Genomic DNA, 21,162 nt, shown 5'->3' on the forward strand with positions numbered 1-21,162 from the left:
TCCACCTGTGATTGGTCTTATTCAACGCCACTCTGAGGCTACGCCATTGCGTAACTGCAGCAACTGATGAGCCCGACGTTTTGGAAACTGAAGCCTACCTTTTTACATTTTTCACCTTTAGTGCACCACAGACGCTAAATAACAAAGCCAAAGTTGATTATTATTTTTTACACATTACATATATTTTTGCCTGTTGTCTGTGCTTGAAGAACAAGACTTGTTTTGTTTTGATATCAGCTATGTTAACTGTGCGCTGCTGTAGTGGCATGGAGGTTCCCCGTTAAGGATATCAGTTAGCTTCTTAATCGAAGCCTCCCAAAAAATTCTGCTCCCATTGGAGGCAGAAAAGACGCGTTAACGGTATCTATTTTGTTTCTCCTGGTTCGTGGGGCTGCTGCCCAGCCAAGATTTGACTCTGGAGCAGGACACGGAGGTAGGTTGAGCTTATGTTATTTTCAAAAGTAGTGGGTATTTTTACAACGCTCTGCCAATGTATCTGCGGAAAACACCAAGCAATCCTTCAAACAAATGTTTATTCATATTAAAATCCCGTAACGCAATTTATCAACGCCATTGGCGAGCTACATTACATTTCTTTTATTGGTGGGATTAAAATATTGTATTGTAAGTTTACATTAAATTCCGTTGGTAAATTTCCGTCTTAAACAATTGTGATTTCTTTTTAAGTATTACACGTCTACCACGATTTATTTTGTGAAAACACTTGGAACGCTAAGATGTAAAAGTGATTGCATATGTTTCACTGTTGACATTACTGTATTCCTTCATTACAACAGCCTTCTTGCCTTTCTTTCAAAAGCCTTCCTTGCAACAGACTTAATTCCATCGTTCATCCTCCCAACTTCCTTCCTGCTTTCCTTCACCTTCCTGCCTGACTTCCTTCCTGACTTCCTTAATTGCTTGAAACAGCATTTCCTACTTTCTCTGCTCTTCCCTACCTCCCTTTTTCCTTCTTTCCTTATATTCGTTATCATCCCAACATCCATATTGCATTATTTGCTCCTTCCTTCCTTTCTTCCTTCCTTCCTTCCTTCCAATGCTCCCTCCCCCCCAACCAGGAACTACAGAAAGTGTGGTACTTTCTTGTGATGTAAAAAAAAAAAAATACAAAAAAGTAATTTCCCAAAACCATTTACGTATATATTTATTTTAACAATCCTGTACATCAATCTTGTGCAATTGTAATAGATGATTTTATATCCATCTTTTGCATCGTGTACCATCTTTGAATGAACACAAAAGTTTGATTAATGTCTTGTCAAAATGAATATTTCTGCTTTTTATGTTTTTTTTTCATGATTTAAGTCTGGTGATAGTTTTTATGCTTGTTTTTTTTCATGAATTTAAGTCTGTAGGCAGTTCATTCCTCTTCTTGGTGTCATGACTGGACTCTTTCATTCAGGCATGGAAAGTTCCTGGTAGGTCTCTGTAGAGTCCTTTTAAGGGTGGAGTGTGCCCGTGAGTCAGGTTCTGTCTGTACTACGTATGGTATGGAAACTTCACACCATATATAATGTAAAACATTTTTAAATCCGAATCAAAACTTTACTCTTTGTTTCCCATTCTCCACATATTGTGAACTTCTTTATTCAAGAATCACTGATCTTGGTACCAAATCAGGAAGTTTTTTTTTTTTTTTGTGAGATTGTTGTGGCTGGGAGAAGAGCAAACATTACCTCCTATCTCTGGCTTGCAGACTAAAAAAATCTATCTAATCAAGACTACTCATACTTTTCTGCTGGCAACCTGATAAAAAAGATTTTTGCACTGCCTTTCTTCCTTGTTTCCTGCCTGTTCTAGGGAATCAACTTAAAATACAATCCATGAGGGTATACGGAAATTATAACATGAAAAATAATGGGTTGTAATATAATCATTTTGAGCTTATTTTTGATGTTGTACTAGGCACTGACGTTTCATGTCTTCGTTTTTTACAGGATAGCATGGCCATGACGGGAGGGACGGCAGCCGCCCTCCCCATGAGCAACCACACCCGAGAGAGAGTGACTGTCGCCAAACTCACACTGGAGAACTTTTACAGCACGTTGCTGACCCAACACGAAGAGCGCGAAATGAGGTGAAGCTGACACTCCTGTGTAAATGTTTAAACTTATCTCACTGATGTGTTCGACCCCAAGAATGTGAGATTTAACTGTTGTTTATTGTGTTTAGTGTCCTAAGTGCCTGACACATGGTCGGGATGTTCTGTTGCAAACAATGAATAATCCCGTTACCATAGGGCTGATATTGTTTACAAAAAATGAAATTAAAATGACTGTGTATGATCTAGCGAAGGGGTTGAGAACGTATGGCTTGTGTGCCAGGTGTGGCTCTTTTTTATTAGTTGATCTGGCTCAGAGATAAATTAAGGGCATGCTAATCTCTCTATTATTCATATTGTTAATATATGTGAAGCCCTAGCAACTCAAGAGATGCTTGTTTCAGTCCAGAATACAGTGCATCCGGAAAGTATTCACAGCGCTTGACTTTTCCTACATTTTGTTATGTTACAGCCTCATTCCAAATTGTATTAATTTGATCTCTTATCTCAAAATTCTACACAAAATACTCCATTATGACAATGTGAAAGTTTTTTTTTACTTTTTTTGAATTTAATAAAAATAGAGAACTAAGAAATCACATTTACATAAGTATTCACAGCCTTTGCTTAATACTTTGTTGATCCACCTTTGGCAGCAAATACAGCCTCAAGTCTTTTTGAAAATGATCCCACAAGTTTAGCACACCTATCTTTAGGCAGTTTTGCCCATTCTTTGCAATAAGTCTCAAGCTCAATCAGGTTGGATGGGAGACGTTTGTGCACAGCCATTTTCAGATCTCTCCAGAGATGTTCGATCGGATTCAAGTCTGGACTCTGGCTGGGCCACTCTAGGACATTCACGGAGTGGTTCTGAAGCCAATCTTTTGAGATCTTGGCTGTGTGCTTCGGGTCGTTGTCCTGCTGAAAAATTAACCTTCGCCCCAGCCTGAGTTCAAGAGCGCTCTGGAGCAGGTTTTCATCCAGGATATCTCTATATATTGCTGCATTCATTTTTCCTTCTATCCTGACTAGCCTGCCAGTTCCTGCTGCTGAAAAACATCCCCACAGCATGATGCTGCCACCACCATGCTTCACTGTAGGTGCCTGGTTTCCTCCAAACATGGCGCCTGGCATTCACACCAAAGAGTTCAATCTTTGTCTCATCAGACCAGAGAATTTTGTTTCTCATGGTCTGAGAGTCATTCAGGTGCTTTTTGGCAAATTCCAGAGGGGCTTCCGTGTTCCTTTTACTAAGGAGTGGCTTTCGTCTGGCCACTCTACCATACAGGCCTGATTGGTGGATTGCTGCAGAGATGGTTGTCCTTCTGGAAGGCTCTCTTCTCTCCACAGAGGAACGCTGGAGCTCTGACAGAGTGACCATCGGGTTCTTGGTCACCTCCCTGACAAAGGCCCTTCTTCCCCGATCGCTCAGTTTAGAAGGCAGGCCAGCTCTAGGAAGAGTCCTGGTGGTTCCAAATGTCTTCCATTTACGAATAATGGAGGCCACTGTGCTCATTGGGACCTTCAAAGCAGCAGAAATGTTTCTGTATCCTTCCCCAGATTTGTGCCTCAAGACAATCCTGTCTCGCAGGTCTACAGACAGTTCTTTTGACTTCATGCTTGGTGTTTGTGCTCTGACATGCACACTCAACTCTGGGACCTTTTATAGACAGATAGGTGCCTTTCCAAATCATGTCCAATCAACTGAATTTACCGCAGGTGGACTCCAATTAAGCTGTAGAAAGATCTCAAGGATGATCAGTGAAAAAAAGATGCACCTGAGCTCAATTTTGAGCTTCATGGCAAAGGCTGTGAATACACACAGCCAAGATCTCAAAAGATTGGCTTCAGAACCACTCCGTGAATGTCCTAGAGTGGCCCAGCCAGAGTCCAGACTTGAATCCGATCGAACATCTCTGGAGAGATCTGAAAATGGCTGTGCACAAACGTCTCCCATCCAACCTGATTGAGCTTGAGACTTATTGCAAAGAATGGGCAAAACTGCCTAAAGATAGGTGTGCTAAACTTGTGGGATCATTTTCAAAAAGACTTGAGGCTGTATTTGCTGCCAAAGGTGGATCAACAAAGTATTAAGCAAAGGCTGTGAATACTTATGTAAATGTGATTTCTTAGTTTTCTATTTTTAATAAATTCAAAAAAAGTTAAAAAAAAAACTTTTTCACATTGTCATAATGGAGTATTTTGTGTAGAATTTTGAGATAAGAGATTAAATTAATACAATTTGGAATGAGGCTGTAACATAACAAAATGTGGAAAAAGTGAAGCGCTGTGAATACTTTCCGGATGCACTGTATATAGGGCAGATTCCCAACTACAGTTTACTGTCAAAGTGTTACACCATCAGACCCCGTTTTGGCTTTACGTCTGTGGAATCCTGTTTTTGTAGGCTAATTAAACAATGTATCTAAGAACACTTCCCTCTCTCTCACTCAGTGCCCACTGAGCCAGGTATGACTCTTTTTATGAGTACATATGCCCTGGAGATAAAATTCATCACTTTAAAGCATTTAGGCAACAGTGCAACATCTTGTGTTTGCAGTAAGTCACTAAAACCCTAACCCATTTTTAGTGGTAGACTTGTTGATACGGGACACAGCTCTAGCCATATTGTTAATTCATAGATTTTATAAAATCATCAAACATCACACAGCGAAGTAAAATTCTCTGAAGAATAAGCTTTTATTTGGGGAGCATGTGTGGCGGTTTTGTTGAAGTTTGTCTTAAAATATATGGTGTGGCTCTCTAAAAAAAGCACCCCTGCGACCCTAGTGAGCAATGCAGTAAATGGATAAATGGATGTGTTATTCTTTCTCATGCCACTAGAGAGAGCCATTCAATTATCTGCCTTTATTGCGGGTTTGAGCTCAAATGTTGACGCAAGTATTTTAATGTTTTACTATATTTTGGGTTTTGTTTTCAAATTAAGAATTTATTTTTGTAATCTTACACATTTTTGCTTTAATTCGTTTTTCTTTTAACCTTTCTCCAGAAAACTTTGGCTTTTATCTATTTTGTGACTGTTTTTATTAAATTGCCAGGAAGTTTATAAAAATAATTCTCATCTTAATAAATATATCTTGATCTATTCCTGTTGGGAAAAAAATAAAACAATTATTCAATTCAAATACATTTATTTATTTTTGTACATTTAGAATGATACGAAAGCAAAAAAGTAATGGATTTGTATGTAATTTAAATAAAGCTCTCAACTTTCATTTTTTCCCCATTGCTAGGCAGAAGAAGCTGGAAAAGGCCATGGATGATGAAGGCTTACCAGATGAGGAGGTAAAGCTGGCATTTAAGAAAAAAATATATGTTGTACCTCAAATAATAATAATGAAAAAAATGAAGCATTTTTGTGGCTTAGCAATTTTATTGAGAGTGTGTTGACTTTATTTTCCAGAAGGTTATGCGACGTTCTCAACATGCACGAAAAGAGACTGAGTTTTTGAGGCTGAAAAGGACGCGCCTGGGCTTGGATGACTTTGAGTCCCTGAAAGTCATCGGGCGTGGCGCTTTTGGAGAGGTATGCTGAAGAAAGAAATAGCATGTTATGTTAATGCAATTTTCTTTCATCACATTGCTCATTCCGTTGATAGGTGCGTTTGGTCCAGAAGAAGGACACCGGGCATATATATGCAATGAAGATTCTACGAAAAGCAGACATGCTGGAAAAAGAGCAGGTTCATAAAACATGCCATGCTTTGTCAGTGTTAAAATAATTTATAATAAGTTTTCCATTCCTGTGCAGGTTGCTCACATCCGAGCAGAGAGGGACATTCTGGTTGAAGCGGATGGTGCCTGGGTTGTAAAGATGTTCTACAGCTTCCAGGACAAGAGGAACCTTTACCTCATCATGGAATTTCTGCCTGGAGGTGTGCATATTTTACATTAGAAATACAGCACAGACCCCAAGATACAATATTAATAGGTTCTGAGGTGGGCCTCGCCAGGTGACATTGTCCTATGGCGTGTGACAGAATTGCGTAGCTAATTCATTCTGAACCACAGATAAAACATTAGAATAACAAATTAGTGTATAGTAAGTACTACTTTTGTTGAATCTATTTGTATTATTTTTCCCAACCACATCAAGCTTTTTTATTCCACTTTTATTTCAAAAGAAACGGCTCGCCTCTTAACATTTTACACCAACCATATTGAATGGATGCACGAGATATTAAACTATAAAAATGTAGCTAATTCATTCTGAACCACAGATAAAACATTAGAATACAAAATTACTGTATATTAAGTACTACTTTTGTTAAATCTATTTGTATATATGATTAAATAACATTCATGAATGTACATGTATAGAAAAAAATATTTTAGTTTACCTTTATTGTGACTTAATTTGAGCTGGTACAGTGGAGTCAGCGGCTGAATGCAAGCGAGGGAGAAGACAGCAGTTTCAAATTAAACTGATTTTGAAACTTCCATTTGCAGGGATTGTTAGGTCCTTACAACAGGAGTCTATAACACAATTTATTTGGAGTTGGGGGTGGGGGGCGTTGGATGTAGGGCCTGCTTAAGGTTGAGTCAAATCAGGGTGACCTTGAGAAAAATTAAAAACATTCCACTGTTCTCATATATCTCTTTTAAAAAGTCCTACATCATAAAATGTATGAAAAAACATTTAGAATTAATATGTAAGATAAGCGAATCTATTATTCGTGTGGGCACCACCTACACCAAACTTTCACATTTAGGCCACAATTGGCCCACAGGGTGCTAATTTGAGACCCCTGCCTTAGAAAATTTCTTTGCTTTAATCGCCTCTTTATTTTAAGTAACGGTCCTGGTCGCTGATTAGTTTTGGCGATTTTACTTAGCGAGGTGATATACTTCCTGTTAATCGCAAGTTTTGTTTCCTTGGTTATCATGTTTCTGCTTCTCTCTTTAGTATCATTGTAAGCCCTGGGACCCATAACGAATAAACGCTGTACAAAAATGGGTATTGTATTGAGGTAGTTTAGGCAATAGCATGTCGGCCTTTTAGTGATAATGTGATGCAAACAAATACCAGCCAGGGATTTTAGAGACAAAGTAACTATACATACGTGAAAACAATGCAAAGTTTGATTTTTATACATTCTTGGACGCCATATCCAGCGGGTTCAGGATTTCAACACCTTGTGAGGACCAGGAAAAAAAAACCTTTTCTCTCAGGTGACATGATGACGCTACTGATGAAGAAGGACACACTGTCTGAAGAGGCCACCCAGTTCTACATTGCTGAGACAGTGCTCGCCATTGACTCCATCCATCAGCTGGGCTTCATCCACAGAGACATCAAACCGGACAATCTGCTGCTGGACTCCAGGGTGAAGAGATGCTTTCTTTTTTTAAATTGGTGTCATTGGTCCATGTTTGATTAGAAATTAGAACTCATGGAAGCCTCTTCTTTTTTTTTTTTAGGGACATGTGAAGCTATCTGATTTTGGCTTGTGTACTGGATTGAAAAAGGCCCACCGAACTGAATTTTACAGAAACCTGACGCATAATCCACCCAGTGACTTTTGTGAGCATCTCACTTCTCTTTGTAATCTAACGTCTGCATTCATTATATAAAATCTGACATTTTTGTCCATTTTTTTCTGCAGCCTTTCAAAACATGAACTCCAAGCGGAAAGCCGAAACCTGGAAGAAGAACCGGAGGCAGCTGGTGCGGTGTTAGAGTTATATTGTTGCCATCATGTGAAAAACACATCAAACTTTAATTTTCTATTAATTAATTAATTAATTTTCCATTTCCTGTCAATGCAGTTCTAAGAGATTTTCCTTGTGCATAAAATTCACTGCTGTGTTTTTGCAGGCTTATTCAACAGTAGGCACGCCGGACTACATCGCTCCAGAAGTTTTCATGCAGACAGGCTACAACAAATTATGTGATTGGTGGTCCCTGGGGGTCATCATGTATGAAATGCTAATAGGTAAGCAAGATTATTTTCCACACAATAAAGACAGACTGTAGCATGTGTAAAATAATGTTTTTTTCAGGTTATCCGCCGTTTTGCTCTGAAACGCCACAGGAGACGTATAGGAAAGTTATGAACTGGAAGGAGACCCTTGTCTTTCCGCCCGAAGTCCCAATTTCTGAGAGAGCTAAGGACTGTATATTGCGGTATGGGCCGGACCTACAATTGATAATATCAAATGAAAACATTTTTGAGAACCTAAAACAGCTTTTTACGTTCCTACGGTCAGAAATCAAATAAAATGTTGCTTTTTTAAAAATACAGCTCCCTCTATTGGCTCAATCAAGCATTTTTCCCTTTTTTGCATGAATCAATTACCCATAACTAATATTAGATGTTCGACATCACAATTTTTCAGTCTCATTGTTAAAAATTCTCATTATCAATATTACCAGCATCCAAAATCTTGCTCCCTATTTACAAAATGCTGGTATTTAAAACAAATCCACCTTTGAATACAAATAGATTTCTTAAATGTACGTTGGGTAATATTTGACCAATAGTTGACACTGTATTGTCTAATCTGAACAAAAACTAGCCAAACGAGCAGATAGATGCCAGACAAATTTAGTGGCGACTACTAGGTATGGATTCCGCTAGGTAAAAGAAATACAAATTTCTCGACCGATGAAAATTCATAAAAATTACCATTGGTATGATAGTTAATGTCTTTTTTGCCGTTTTTCAAATTAATGTTTTTTTTTTCACTGAATTAAGTTTTTTTGTACAACTACGAGGCATTAAAAATTACACACTGTCCCTTTAATATTTCATTTTATTCTTTGCAATATATTATTCCTCCCATTTTCAGTTCCTTATTGTTAAATGGCCACAAAAGGACAGCCTTTTCATGTATTGTTGGTGCCAATACAGACACTGCCCTACTTACATTTTTAAGGTACAGACGCTCCACTACTTACCAACATCCGAGATACGAAAAACAGTAGATACGAACATTTTTGTTAGTGATGTCGAAAAATATCCCGACATACCTGTAAGTTAGATTTTGTATTGTGCACCTTTTTCCGAGTACAGACGCTGCCTAACTTACAAACAAGTTGGGTTCCAAACGATCTTTTGTAAGTTGAATTGGTTCGTAAGTTGCTTCAGTGCTATATTTTGTATGTAAATGTTTAAAGCTTGTATAAGTAACCGGTATTGTTTTGTACTAAAAAATAAACATTAAATAGAATAATATGCTCTATAAAGATAAATAAAGTTAATTTTCATTTACTTTTGGAAGATGAGCTTCAAGAGTAAGGCGCCTCCCTCCTCCGTGGTAAAAAGTAGCAAAAAAAAAACCAATCAACTATTTTCCCAACCACATCAAGCTTTTTTATTCCTCTTTTATTTCAAAAGAAACTGCTCGCCTCTTAACATTTTACACCAGCCATACTGAATGGATGCACAAGATATTAAACTATAAAAATGTCAGTTCTTGGCGTGCTGGGCATACAGTACAGTATGTTTACACACGGACTAGAAAGAGGAAGCGGATTTCTTCTCCGGGGTGGATGCTAGGTGACCTCTCTAAGTGTCACACGCCGGTAGCGGCGGAAAGAAGCACTACAGTACTGTCCTGTACAGATGCTTTCCCACTTACGACCATTCGACTTAGGTAAAACGGTAGATACGAACATTTTTTTCGGGATGTCGACAAATATCCGAACATTGCTGTAAATTAGATTTAGTATTGTGTGCACCTTTTTCCGAGTACAGGACATTAATGTAGTGCTTCTTTCTGCCGCTACCCGCGTGTGGGGCTGTTTGAGGTCGCCCAGCATCCACCCGGAAGTGAAAAAATCTGCTTCCCCTTCCTAATACGTTTGTATCTCTCCTTCACCTGCTCGGAATCCCACCGCTGCCGCCAATATAGCGTGTCCTTTTGTTTGGGTAATGGATTTCTCCTCGTTCATGAAAAATATACTCGGAAACACGATCTCTTTATAAACACACTGAACTCTCTCCAAAACTAAACTCTCGCGCTCGCCTACAGTCACGTACCAACTCTCGTGACATTTGTCGCTCTACTGACATCATCCATGCGCACCTCACATTCTACGCCTTTGACATTTAAATAGTTTAATATCTCGTGCATCCATCCAATATGGTTGGTGTAAAGAAGAGGTGAGCCTTTTCTTTTGAAATGAAAGTGGAATAAGAAAGCTTGATGCTGTTGGGAAAATGGTCAGAACGCTTTTTTTCGGCCACTTTTTTAACACTAAGGAGGACCTCTTGAAGCGTATCTCCCAAACGTAAGTCAAACCTCCTTTACTTTATAGAGCATATTATTTTATGAAATGTTTATTTTTTTAGTATAATACAATACAGGTTACTTATACAAGCCTTAAACATACATATATATACATTAAACATACAAAATATAGGACTGAGGCAACTTACGAACAAATTCAACTTACGAACGATCGTCCGGAACTCGTACGTAAGTTGGGCAGCGTCTGTACTCTAAAAAAGGTGCACAATACAAAATCTAACTTACAGCTATGTCGGGATATTTTTCGCCATCACCAAAAAAATGTTCGTATCTACTGTTTTTCGTATCTCGGATATTGGTAAGTAGTGGAGCGTCTGTACCTTAAAAATGGGTGGCACTAATGAAGAGTATTGGTGCTAACTCATCCCTATCTAATTGAGTTTATTACCCTTGTAATATGAAAAATACCTGCTTGATATCATGGGAATTTTTTTTAAATGACGTTCATTGTGTTTTTGATTGAACTAAGCTGCAATTCAAAATGTTTTTGGAAAAAAATACAAAAAAGGAAACTCCAAATTCAATACATCTTAATGCTGTCAGAGATTGTAAAACAGGGACAGCTGGTGTAAAAGTTTAAGTGCAGAAATACCTTTAAAGTTCTACTTTTTCCCCCAGATTTTGCACAGATTCAGAAAACAGGGTTGGGGCAGGCAGTGTGGATGAGATCAAAAGCCATCAGTTTTTTGAGCCTGTGGACTGGGAGCACATCAGGTACTTTTTATTCTCATTTTCTCCTTCCTGACACTCCAAATTATAATACACTTCCCATTAGAGAACGTCCTGCTGCCATTTCCATTGAGATTAAAAGCATCGACGACACCTCCAATTTTGATGAGTTTCCTGAATCGGATATCCTTCAACCAGGTATGAAATTTTTTGAATGGTATTTTTTAATTACTGTGCTGCTGCTACATTTATAAAGCCTTCCTTTTACCTCCAGCAAATGCAACCGAGCCAGATTTCAAGTCCAAGGATTGGGTGTTCCTCAACTATACGTACAAACGCTTTGAGGGCCTGACTCAACGAGGAACCATCCCCACCTACATGAAACCCGGGAAGGCCTAACAGGGAGTATATACTAAGAAAAAAAACATTTACGGACATAACAGGGTCGGGCCTTTCAAGGGCCCCGCTGATGCCCCTCGGTCAACGTCTAAATCTCCCTCCAAGTTTTTAAGCTCTGCCTTGCTGCTCAAGTTGTCATACCACCTTCCTACTTTAGTAAAGGAGTGCGTGCCAATCACTGCTTGGTAGTTTTTACACTGGTTGTTATCAACTGGCTCATATTTAAAACCTGCGACTGAACATACGCTGCGGTCGCACTCTGGAAGGTTTCAGCATGATTGTCAACCTTTTGCAGTCATTAATTTCCTTAAATGGTGGGGTGCGTAAATTCTGCTGTCCTTAAAATGTTAAATATTTTCTCAATGTCAACAATGCCCAACTGCGTTTAAATAGCCCGTATTCTTCATTTTCCACTGTGCCTATCTGCTTTTGTCTTACTTTTATAAGAACACATTAGGTTCAAGGAATGGGGGCTGAGTGGAGTGCTGGAGTGAGACGTCTTGCTCGCCCCTGATGTCAAGGTTAATGTTAACTCTGTAGATATTGAAGTTACTAGCATTGTACTACTGTGCAAGAAAACATACAGGATCCCCCCTCAATGTAGCATGCAGAAATTTAGTTATATTTGGCTCAATTTGTGAAAATGGACTGAAACAAATTTTAATCTGTAATTTAAACTTTATTAATGGCTCTCATTTAAAAGTACTGCTTTGGTACACACTAGTGATATTTGGTAAAGCTACCATATTAAAATGAAAAAAGTTCTTATAGTTACTAAAGTAAAAAACAATTTGAAAAGAAAGGTAACGCTTCATCACCATTTAGTGGCATAATTGGGCAGTTGTGATTTGAATGAGAATTGCAGGTACTCGGAAAAAAGGGCAAGACAATTGATTAATTTATTTCCTTGTACTTCTGCTGTCATTGGAAAACAATTAATTGACTTTATGATTCATGGCTAAAAAAACGCAGATTTTTTGTCATGATTTTTAGGGAATTTGGGACTTTTTTCCCCACTGCCTAAGTAGAATGTTTTGTGAGGTTGCTAATTAAGGACAGACAGTAATTCTCATTCACATTGGAAATATCTCAGGAATCATGTTGGAAATAATCCTGCTAATTGAGGGATAGGCATTTTGGTTGTCTCTTTATAAGGGTAGAAATGAAAAGTTACAGGGTGAACTTAAAGTAGGCTTGAGGGAAGATCAGTAATTTACGTATACAAAAACTTGTTTACTATTACTTAAAAACAAAACTCATGCTGGAATCTTCCGCGTGCTATATTAAATGACCACACATAGCTAAATAAATAAATAATGCAAATAAAAAAACTTTACAAAACCCACCCATTGATTTTTGAATTCCCGTCAGAAAAGTTCCCATTTATCACTTCCTTCTTTGAAGTGCCTTCATGTGCGTCCTATAAATAATATTGTATCAATGTTATTCCTTCTTCATTCAAAATGCTTGGGGAGAAGAATTGGTGAGCTGAGAAAAAAAGGACCTAATAAAAAGGGAACGTTGATTTTGAGGTCAGCTTTACAGACAAAATGCCTGGACATGTACGAAACGAGCAATAAAGGGGACGAAGCGGCGGTTTGGTTTAGGAAAAGGATTATTGTATTTTTATGGTGTACATAAGGAAGGATTCTCGTAAAGTGATGTGCGTCAAAGCAAACAGGAGACAAAGAAGACTTGTATGATGCATTCTATTGGAACACACCTTTTTATTGACTGCTTGTTGTAATTATAAATGTAAAATTGCACAGCTCCTGTCGAAAAAAAGCTACCAAAGAGCATCACTTTTAGTGATGTAACAGAGATGTAGCTCACACTTGATGCACTTAATCTCAAACTACCTTCAAATGAATCACAAACAAATTCACGCATATCTAGGTTGTGTTATAAAACTCCCGGTCTTTGGCACAAACGAAAAGAAAAATGTGGTTGTTGCCATTTTTCACCTCACATTGTTGCTATTGATACAGAAAGAATTGTGGAGATGCTGAAGAAATCATACAGGAGTGACTATAGATGCAATCTGTCCATTACGATGTGTATATTTTAGCGTAATTTATTACAGTATTTGTATGTTGTTTATTTTATCCTCTAAGTAGTCGGACACATTATAACCCAGTTAAGAATATTTAAGTACTTATTTTTTTCAAATTAAACATACTAAATGTGTGTTTCAATCTCCTAAATTAACCCATAGTGACAATGTCAGGTTATATTTATTTGTATAGCCTGTAATCACAAAATGTCAATGGAAGGTACTGTTTAAGAGAAAAAATGTGTACCTTTATAGAGATAAAACTACAGGACTGTTTCAGAAAATTCGAATATCTTGTTAAAGATTCATATTTTATGTAATGAGATTAAAAACAAAACAAAAATGTCATACATTCTGGATTCCTCACAAAACAACTTAAATATTGGATGACTTGTATTGTTTTAATATCGCTGATTATGGCGAAAACTCAAATGTCCCATCTAACAAATTAGAATATTTATGTAAAGTATATTAAAGTTGGACGGGTATAAGCTGTAATCAGCAATATTAAAGTGACAATGTGTATTGTTTAGTTCGTCCTAGTGGTAAAAAAAACTTGAATCATTTAAAAAAAGAAAACACTAATACTTGAACTTAGCATTTATTTTACATAACATTAGCCTCGCCTGAAGGAAGCTGGCATAATTGTTCGCCATCTTTCAGCGTTTGGTACCCAAAAACCTCAATATGGTGGGGTAAAAAAATGAAGTCATATTTTGCATTTTGGTCACTTTGATTTTCCATAGTTTAGATTCTTCCTTGAGCTTTTTTTGCACAGCATCCATCCATCCATTATCTGTACCACTTATCCTCAGTAATGTCGCTGGCGTCCTGTAGCCCATCCCTGCTATCTTCTGGAAGTGAGCAGGGGATACCCTGAACTGGTTGCCTGCCATTCGCAGGGCACACAGAGAAAGGCAACTCCCTCGCTCATTCTCACCTAGGGACAATTTAGACCGGCCCGTTAACCTGACGTAGAAGTTTTTGTAATGTGGGAGAAAACCGGAGTGCCCGGAGAAAATCCACGCAAGCACGGGGAGAACATTTGAACCCATGAACTCAGAACTGTGCTGCGGATGCGCTAACCACTCAGCAGCTGTGACGTCCTTGCACTATGACCGTGCTTCTCAATTATTTTCTGTCAAACCGCTTCAGAAGAAGAAATCCTCTCATGCCCCAAGATATAGTTTATTTTTCAAGTGATCATATTGGTGGGGACAAAACAAAGATTGGCCCATGTTGATGGTAACACGTCACCTCCGTCTAGAGCAGGGGTGTCAAAGTCAAATGGACGGAGGGCCAAATAAAACATTTGGCTACAAGCCGAGGGCCGGACTGTCCAATCTTTACTGAAACCAAGATTTAACCTACTGAAAACCTAACAAATATATTACAATATGATTGGATAAATAAAGCAATATTTTCTTATGACTCTGTCAGTCATTTTTAATTTCAGCAGGCACAAAATACAAATGTACTTTATATAAAAAAAACTCATAACAACAACTCATAACAATTTTCTATCATTCAATCATCTGAAATTATTAAAAAGAAATATTGCCTCGAAATACAATAAAATAAAGTGCAAAAATCTCTTGTTACTTAAAACCAATAGCAATCAACACACTGGACCTCATCTGTCCTGCTCAAATGTACATTGACTTTCCTTTCTGTGCTTTCTCTGGGTTAGTGTGAAAAAAGGAATTACTGATTAACAAATAATAACAATCAAAAGTCATTTTCTCTGCTAAATAGGAGACAATTTTATCAAAAGACTGTTGTCGACATCAAGATCTATTTTCCATGAAAAGCCGAAAAACAAGAAACACTCCCAGGAACGGAGTCGGCAAACAAAAACAACATAGTCAACATAGACAATAAAGCTTTAAAATTCCCGAGGGGGACAACCAAAAACAAGACCTTCTTTATGTGCATATTTAACTTTTAAACTTGAACGGAGAAAAAACTTCAAATGTGTAATTGCACAGGAAACATTACTGTATTATTACTGTATTTACATACATTTATATACAGTACTGTATTACTACAACACTACATTACTTGTTTGAGGCTGACGCTGATACTTGGCAGTGCTTCATCTTTTGCACAAGTTCATCAATGTTCGGGGTCAGGCTCTTAGCTGAGGAAATCCTCAGAACTGAGTGAAGGTGTTCAGCAGTAAGCGACTTCTGTGTGATGTTTTGTTCAGTTTCATTAAGGAAAACAGTTGTTCACACAGGTGTGTGCTGCCAAACATAGACAATGTTTGAGCAGCCTGGGTGCGCAGCTGGGGCATTGTGTCGGGGAGGAAGCGCGCAAACTCCGCAGCACCCACTGCTGCGTATTTTGCCTTCAGCGCATCATCGCATTGTAGCTCAATCAACTCCATTTGGAGGTTTGGCGGTGAGCTTTCCACATCAACGGCAAATGGATTGCTGAGCAGTGCAAACCTGCTCTTTTGTGCTTCAAAGTCAGCAAATCGGTGTCGAAAGTCAGCAGCGAGTATAATAATTTTATCAGCAAACTGCGCTCGGGAAAACACTGGTAGATAGCTCATCTTTCATGGTCTGACAGCTAGGAAAGTGACTGAAGTTTTCTTTCCGCATTTGTGCCTCCCACAGAGTCAGTTTGGCTTGAAATGCTTTCACTGTAGTGTACATTTCAGAGATGACACAAGCCCGACCCTGCAGGTGCAGGTTCATTGCGTTCACGTGACTCGTAATGTCACACAGAAAAGCCATTTCACACAAAAACCTTTTGTCTCGGAGTTGTGTTGTGTCTTTCCCTTTGCTGTCCAAGAACAAACAAATCTCCTCATGAAGCTCGAAACCCCTGCGCAGCACCTTTCCATGGCTTAGCCACCGGACCTCAGTGTGATAGGGCAAATCACCATGCTCCGTTTCTAACTCGCACAGAAATGACTTAAACTGGCGGTGATTTAACCCTTTGGCTCTGATAAAGTTAACTGCGCATGTGATGGTGCTCATTACATCTTTCATTTTCAAGGCTTTACCACACAAGGACTCTTGGTGTATGATACAGTGATAAGCTGTCAGCTCACGTGTGACGTTTTCCTTCTGCATCTTCTCCCGTATCTTTGCCACCAGTCCACTCCTGTGTCCACACATCGCAAGTGCTCCGTCTGTTGTCAGACTCACGAGTTTTTCCCAAGACAGCTCCATCTCGTTTACACATCTTGAGACCTCTTCATACAAATCATGTCCAGTAGTTGTGCCGTGCATAGGACGTAGCGCTAACAACTCCTCTGTCACGTTGAGGCTGGAGTCCACTCCGCGGATGAAAACTGACAACTGGGCAATGTCAGAAATGTCTGTGCTCTCGTCCACAGCCAGGGAATATGCGATGAAATCTTTCCCCTTTGTAACAAGCTGCTCTTTAAGATTGTTAGACAACAGGTCTACGCGATCAGCAATGGTATTTCTGCTCAGGCTGATGTTTGAAAATAGTTGTCTTTTGCCTAGGCAAAGTTCGTCACAGACTTTAAGCATACAGTTTTTGATGAAATCCCCCTCGGTAAATGGCCGGGCTGATTTGGCGATCTCCTCTGCTAAAATAAAACTGGCCTTGACAGCAGCCTTGCTTTGTGACTGGGCTTTTCTGAACAGACCCTGTCGAGATTTGAGACCTCGTTTAAATTCCTCGACCCTCTGTAGCCTTTGTTCTATGTCCAGAATCTTGGTTTTCTCCGTGTGTTTTGTTTCATGATGCCGTCTCATATTATACTCTTTCATCACCGCCACACTTTCTCCACATAGCAGACACACAGGTTTTCCAGCTACCTCCGTGAACATGTACTCCAACTCCCACCTTGTTTGAAAGCCCCGGTTTTCAGTGTCCACCTTCCGTTTAGCCATTGTTGATGGGTATCTGTGGGATAATTTTTGCTGTTATGCTAATGACTGCTGCTGATCGACTGCTGAATAAATCAAACCGCCTCCCGCTGTGCTCCCGCTCGGCGCGTCCCCGTTGCATTGTGGGAAATGTAGTATTCATGCATACTGCGGGCTGCTGGCTTGCAGCGGCCTGCGGGCCGGATCTAATAATATATTGATATCGTCACGCGGGCCAGGTAAAACCCTCTCGCGGGCCTAATGTGGCCCGCGGGCCTTGACTCTGACATATGTGGTCTAGAGGTAAGGTCTAGCCTAAAAAAAATCCTGCCCCACCCAACCCAGCCCGCAATTATTGAAACCCTACCCAAAACACAACTAATTAACTTGATTGAGAGGACCGCGCCCGAGGCAAACCTAAAATTTAGTATTTTTGTTGGGCTGCCATTGGACCAATTAACTTGATTTTGCAGGACCATTCTGAAAATTTTTTTTTAAAAATAAGATTTTATTTGTGAGGACTGGGGATGTAAAACCTTTCCTTAGGAAATGTCATGGCCTGCAAATGTTTTGGCATCACTTCATCCCGATGTATTTTGGGCAGAAAAAAAACGTTAGATTTCTTAAGGTGAAAAAAATTTACATACTTTTATAAACAATACATTTCAACAACGAAATATCACTGAGACACGGAATAAAAGCCAAAAAAAGCGAAAGAGAGCTCTTGATGCGCATTCATTTGCTTACTTACACTGAGAAATACTGCAGCCCACTAAGCCTTAAATAGAAAATGCAGCTAAAAAAAATTACAAGACATATGAAAATGTTTTTTCCATATTCTGAAAATGGAAAATCTAATGAAATGATCAAAGAGCAAAAGCACAAACTAGATAATTAATAAAGAATAACATTTTTAATTTTAATCAATTGTATTGAAACACACACAAAAACAATCTACTTTAAGAAGCGTTGAAACAAAATAAATGGGAAATCTTTCAGGTACATGTTTTTAGAATAAAAAGAAATCACACTAAGAACAGCCCTGATATAAAGAGTAGTTGAACATAATGAATAAACAAACAGGTTAAGACTATTAGTAACAAAAATCCAAGTTTAACATGCATAAAAAAATAAGCCTACTAATAATTACATATGATTCAAAAAATAAACAAAACCCTATCGTGATTAAATAAAAAGCAACAGCTCAGTTTAACACAATAAATTTCAAAAATGAACAAAGGTTACAAATAGTGCAAAACATAAATATAATAAAAGCTTGGACTTGGGTGCCTGGCCTTGCTGATGGTTTGAAAATTGCGGCCTTGTTTCCTGTTTTTTATTCCAGTACAATAAAAAACAAATAATTAAAGCTTCAGACAATAATTAAAATGACAATTTCAAAAGCAGGATACTATGTACATTGTTTAATTTGTGATTTAAGGTTAAAGTGACATTCTCCGATGATCTATTGTGGGGCCCACTGCGCTAAAATCTTGCTCGCTATTGCTGGTTGCGATTTTGGACAGCACGGATCGAATAAGTTGCTAAGTTTGGGGTATAAGGTAGAGTTAATTCTCCTGCGTGGATTTAAAAAAAGCAACAAAAGAGCAGCCCAAACTAATGATTGACTTTCAGGCCTGAGGGTTTGGGTTCAGGTTTAAAATCTTACCTATGCATATGCCTTTCAGCACATTTCGCTGATGAAAAACTCAAGGCACTTATTACCATGATTGGGTTGTAATGTCTTGAAGTGACAAAGTAATTTATTCGGCTTTGTCCTGTCTGCTGCCAACATTTTTAACCTAGCAAGCAAGCCGGTCTTTGCTTGTCTCCCTCCAAGTTCGCATTTTCTTTACCCTGTCTACATCTGTCTGCGCATCTGTGTTGAATATTTTTTTATTTTGGTCACTTGAGGGCCCGCTACACTTCAAGTCTACACTTCATTTTCAATGATTAAACTCTGCTTAATGCACTGCTTAGAGGCTAAATGTAAACCCAACACTCTACCACTGTGAAAACCACTGCCCTTGGTGTAGTGGAGGTGCCATTGCACCTTATTCTGGTAAAGTTTAAAAAAAAAAAAAAAAAGTTCCCCAAAATGAAACTTGCCCGCGCCCCCAATGGGGCACGCCTTACGATTTTAGAGCCACTGCACTACAGCAACATCTTGTAGTCCAATAATACATGCTGTCTTCTTAGGATAATAAACAGCTTTCCATATTCCATTTATAATGAATCCAGAATGTATGAAATTTTTGTCTTCTCAATTGCATTACACAACATAAAGACATTTATCTCAATGTTCCAACTTTCTGAGACAATTCTGTGAAAAACTGCCAACAAAAGTGAAAAGGCCCCTTAGGGGAACTAAACAAAATTCTGACTCTTCTTATGCAAAGTATAAATGAGACCGAGGGTATTTTTGTGTTTTCATCCATGCAAATGTGTTGTTTTTTAATGTAACAAAAAATGTCAGACTGATATCCTGTCATGAGTTGTTGTGATGAGTGAAAAAAGGACCTAGAAAGGGTTGAAGTCAATAAAACCTATTGATATGGTAGAAAATAAAGGACCAAACTTGTCATTTTATGTGTTTGGTGTCACATCATCATCAATAAGGGCATTGCTATCAGGAGTCGGGGTGATGTCTAATACAAAAGAGGACTTAAGAAACAATGAAAGTACTTTGACATAAATATGCATAAAGGTGTTTGTGCATTTTTTGCTGAGTTCATTTAAGAATGGGAGACTAACTGACATATTGGCTTAACATATATGACTTATTTCATGGAAATTATTAACCTATGCAACTATGTTCAGAATTTTCCTACTGGATAAATACTAGAAAATTCCTACTAGATAAATACCTAGTGTAATTCTATAGATATACTACCAAAATTCTCCAAAAGTCCTACAACAGAAATACTTCAAAAATATCCCCACTGTAGTACTAAAACACAGAAGTCGTGCTATGAAAATACCACAAAAGCCCAACAGAAATACCACCACAGTAATACTATGATACAAAAATACTAGAGAAAAACAACAGAAATACAACTACAGTAATACTACTAAATTACTACAGAAAGATGTAAAAGTCCTACTATCTCAAAACTAGAAAGGTCCTACTATATAAATACGACAAAAATCCTACCAGATAAATACTAAAAACTACAACTACTTCAACACTAGAGAAGTACTACAAAAATCTTACTACAAAAATCCCCCCAAAAAATCACATTCGCATAGTCAAGTCACATCTGTATAGCCCTTAATCACAAAATGTCTCAAAGGACTGCACAGGTCACAATTACTCAATGCCCTGATCTCAAATCAACACGCGGGCAAGGAAAAACTCAAAAACCTCAACGTGAGGTAAATGAACCTTGAGAAGGGACCTCACAAGTGGTAACCCCCCTTGCAGGATGACCAGGGTGCAATAGATTTTGCATTGGGTAACAATACACAAACCATATTAAAAATTAATAAAACTACACAGGTAATGTGTACAAACTTGTCCAGAAAGTGCATGACAGCAATGGCGCCTCAAGCGACGGCAACGATAATACTACAGAAGTCCTTCTACAGAAATACTACAGATAAAACTACTACAAAAACTACACAAATGTACACGTGAGGGTGGGGTGTGTGATTATTTTAGCTTTTTAATTGTTTTTTTCTTGATTTAATTTTTCCCTTGTTTTATTTGTTTCTTCTGTTTGTTTTTTATCTCACAAGACTTCCCTCACTACTACATCCAGTTTTCTTCGGGTGGGCAGAGTCTATCTGTGGGTGTGCAATGCCCACCTCTTATGTTCCTGCTTTAAAGTAAATTATAAGGTCTCTTTGCT

At 38.4% G+C, this 21,162-nt stretch overlaps 1 protein-coding gene and 1 pseudogene across 1 annotated transcript; one reads left to right on the top strand and one right to left on the bottom strand.

Moving 5' to 3' along the window:
- The first annotated feature begins 50 nt into the window (after positions 1-50).
- LOC148357331 (serine/threonine-protein kinase 38-like) lies at positions 51-13,808 on the top strand. Its single transcript, XM_088346985.1, has 14 exons — positions 51-433; positions 1,959-2,098; positions 5,317-5,368; positions 5,487-5,609; positions 5,683-5,766; positions 5,835-5,958; positions 7,256-7,410; positions 7,505-7,607; positions 7,690-7,751; positions 7,902-8,019; positions 8,087-8,210; positions 10,958-11,053; positions 11,115-11,206; positions 11,283-13,808. The coding sequence occupies exons 2-14, from the start codon at positions 1,965-1,967 to the stop codon at positions 11,405-11,407; spliced, it is 1,392 nt and encodes a 463-aa protein (XP_088203111.1). The 5' UTR covers positions 51-433; positions 1,959-1,964; the 3' UTR covers positions 11,408-13,808.
- A 1,709-nt stretch (positions 13,809-15,517) lies between these two features.
- On the bottom strand, positions 15,518-17,477 carry LOC148357332 (general transcription factor II-I repeat domain-containing protein 2 pseudogene; annotated as a pseudogene).
- Positions 17,478-21,162: the final 3,685 nt, after the last annotated feature.

Source organism: Urocampus carinirostris, chromosome 11 (genome assembly GCF_059441175.1).
Source record: "Urocampus carinirostris isolate Australia breed hairy pipefish chromosome 11, RoL_Ucar_1.0, whole genome shotgun sequence".
NCBI lineage: Eukaryota > Metazoa > Chordata > Actinopteri > Syngnathiformes > Syngnathidae > Urocampus > Urocampus carinirostris.

What these genes read in the sequence shown, in the direction of transcription:
- LOC148357331 (XM_088346985.1), top strand. Translation starts at nt 1,965, where the DNA reads ATGGCCATGACGGGAGGGACGGCAGCCGCCCTCCCCATGAGCAACCAC. An exon ending in ACATGCTGGAAAAAGAGCAG is followed by an intron (nt 5,767 to 5,834) that starts GTTCATAAAACA and finishes ATTCCTGTGCAG; the next exon opens with GTTGCTCACATCCGAGCAGA. An exon ending in CATGTATGAAATGCTAATAG is followed by an intron (nt 8,020 to 8,086) that starts GTAAGCAAGATT and finishes TGTTTTTTTCAG; the next exon opens with GTTATCCGCCGTTTTGCTCT.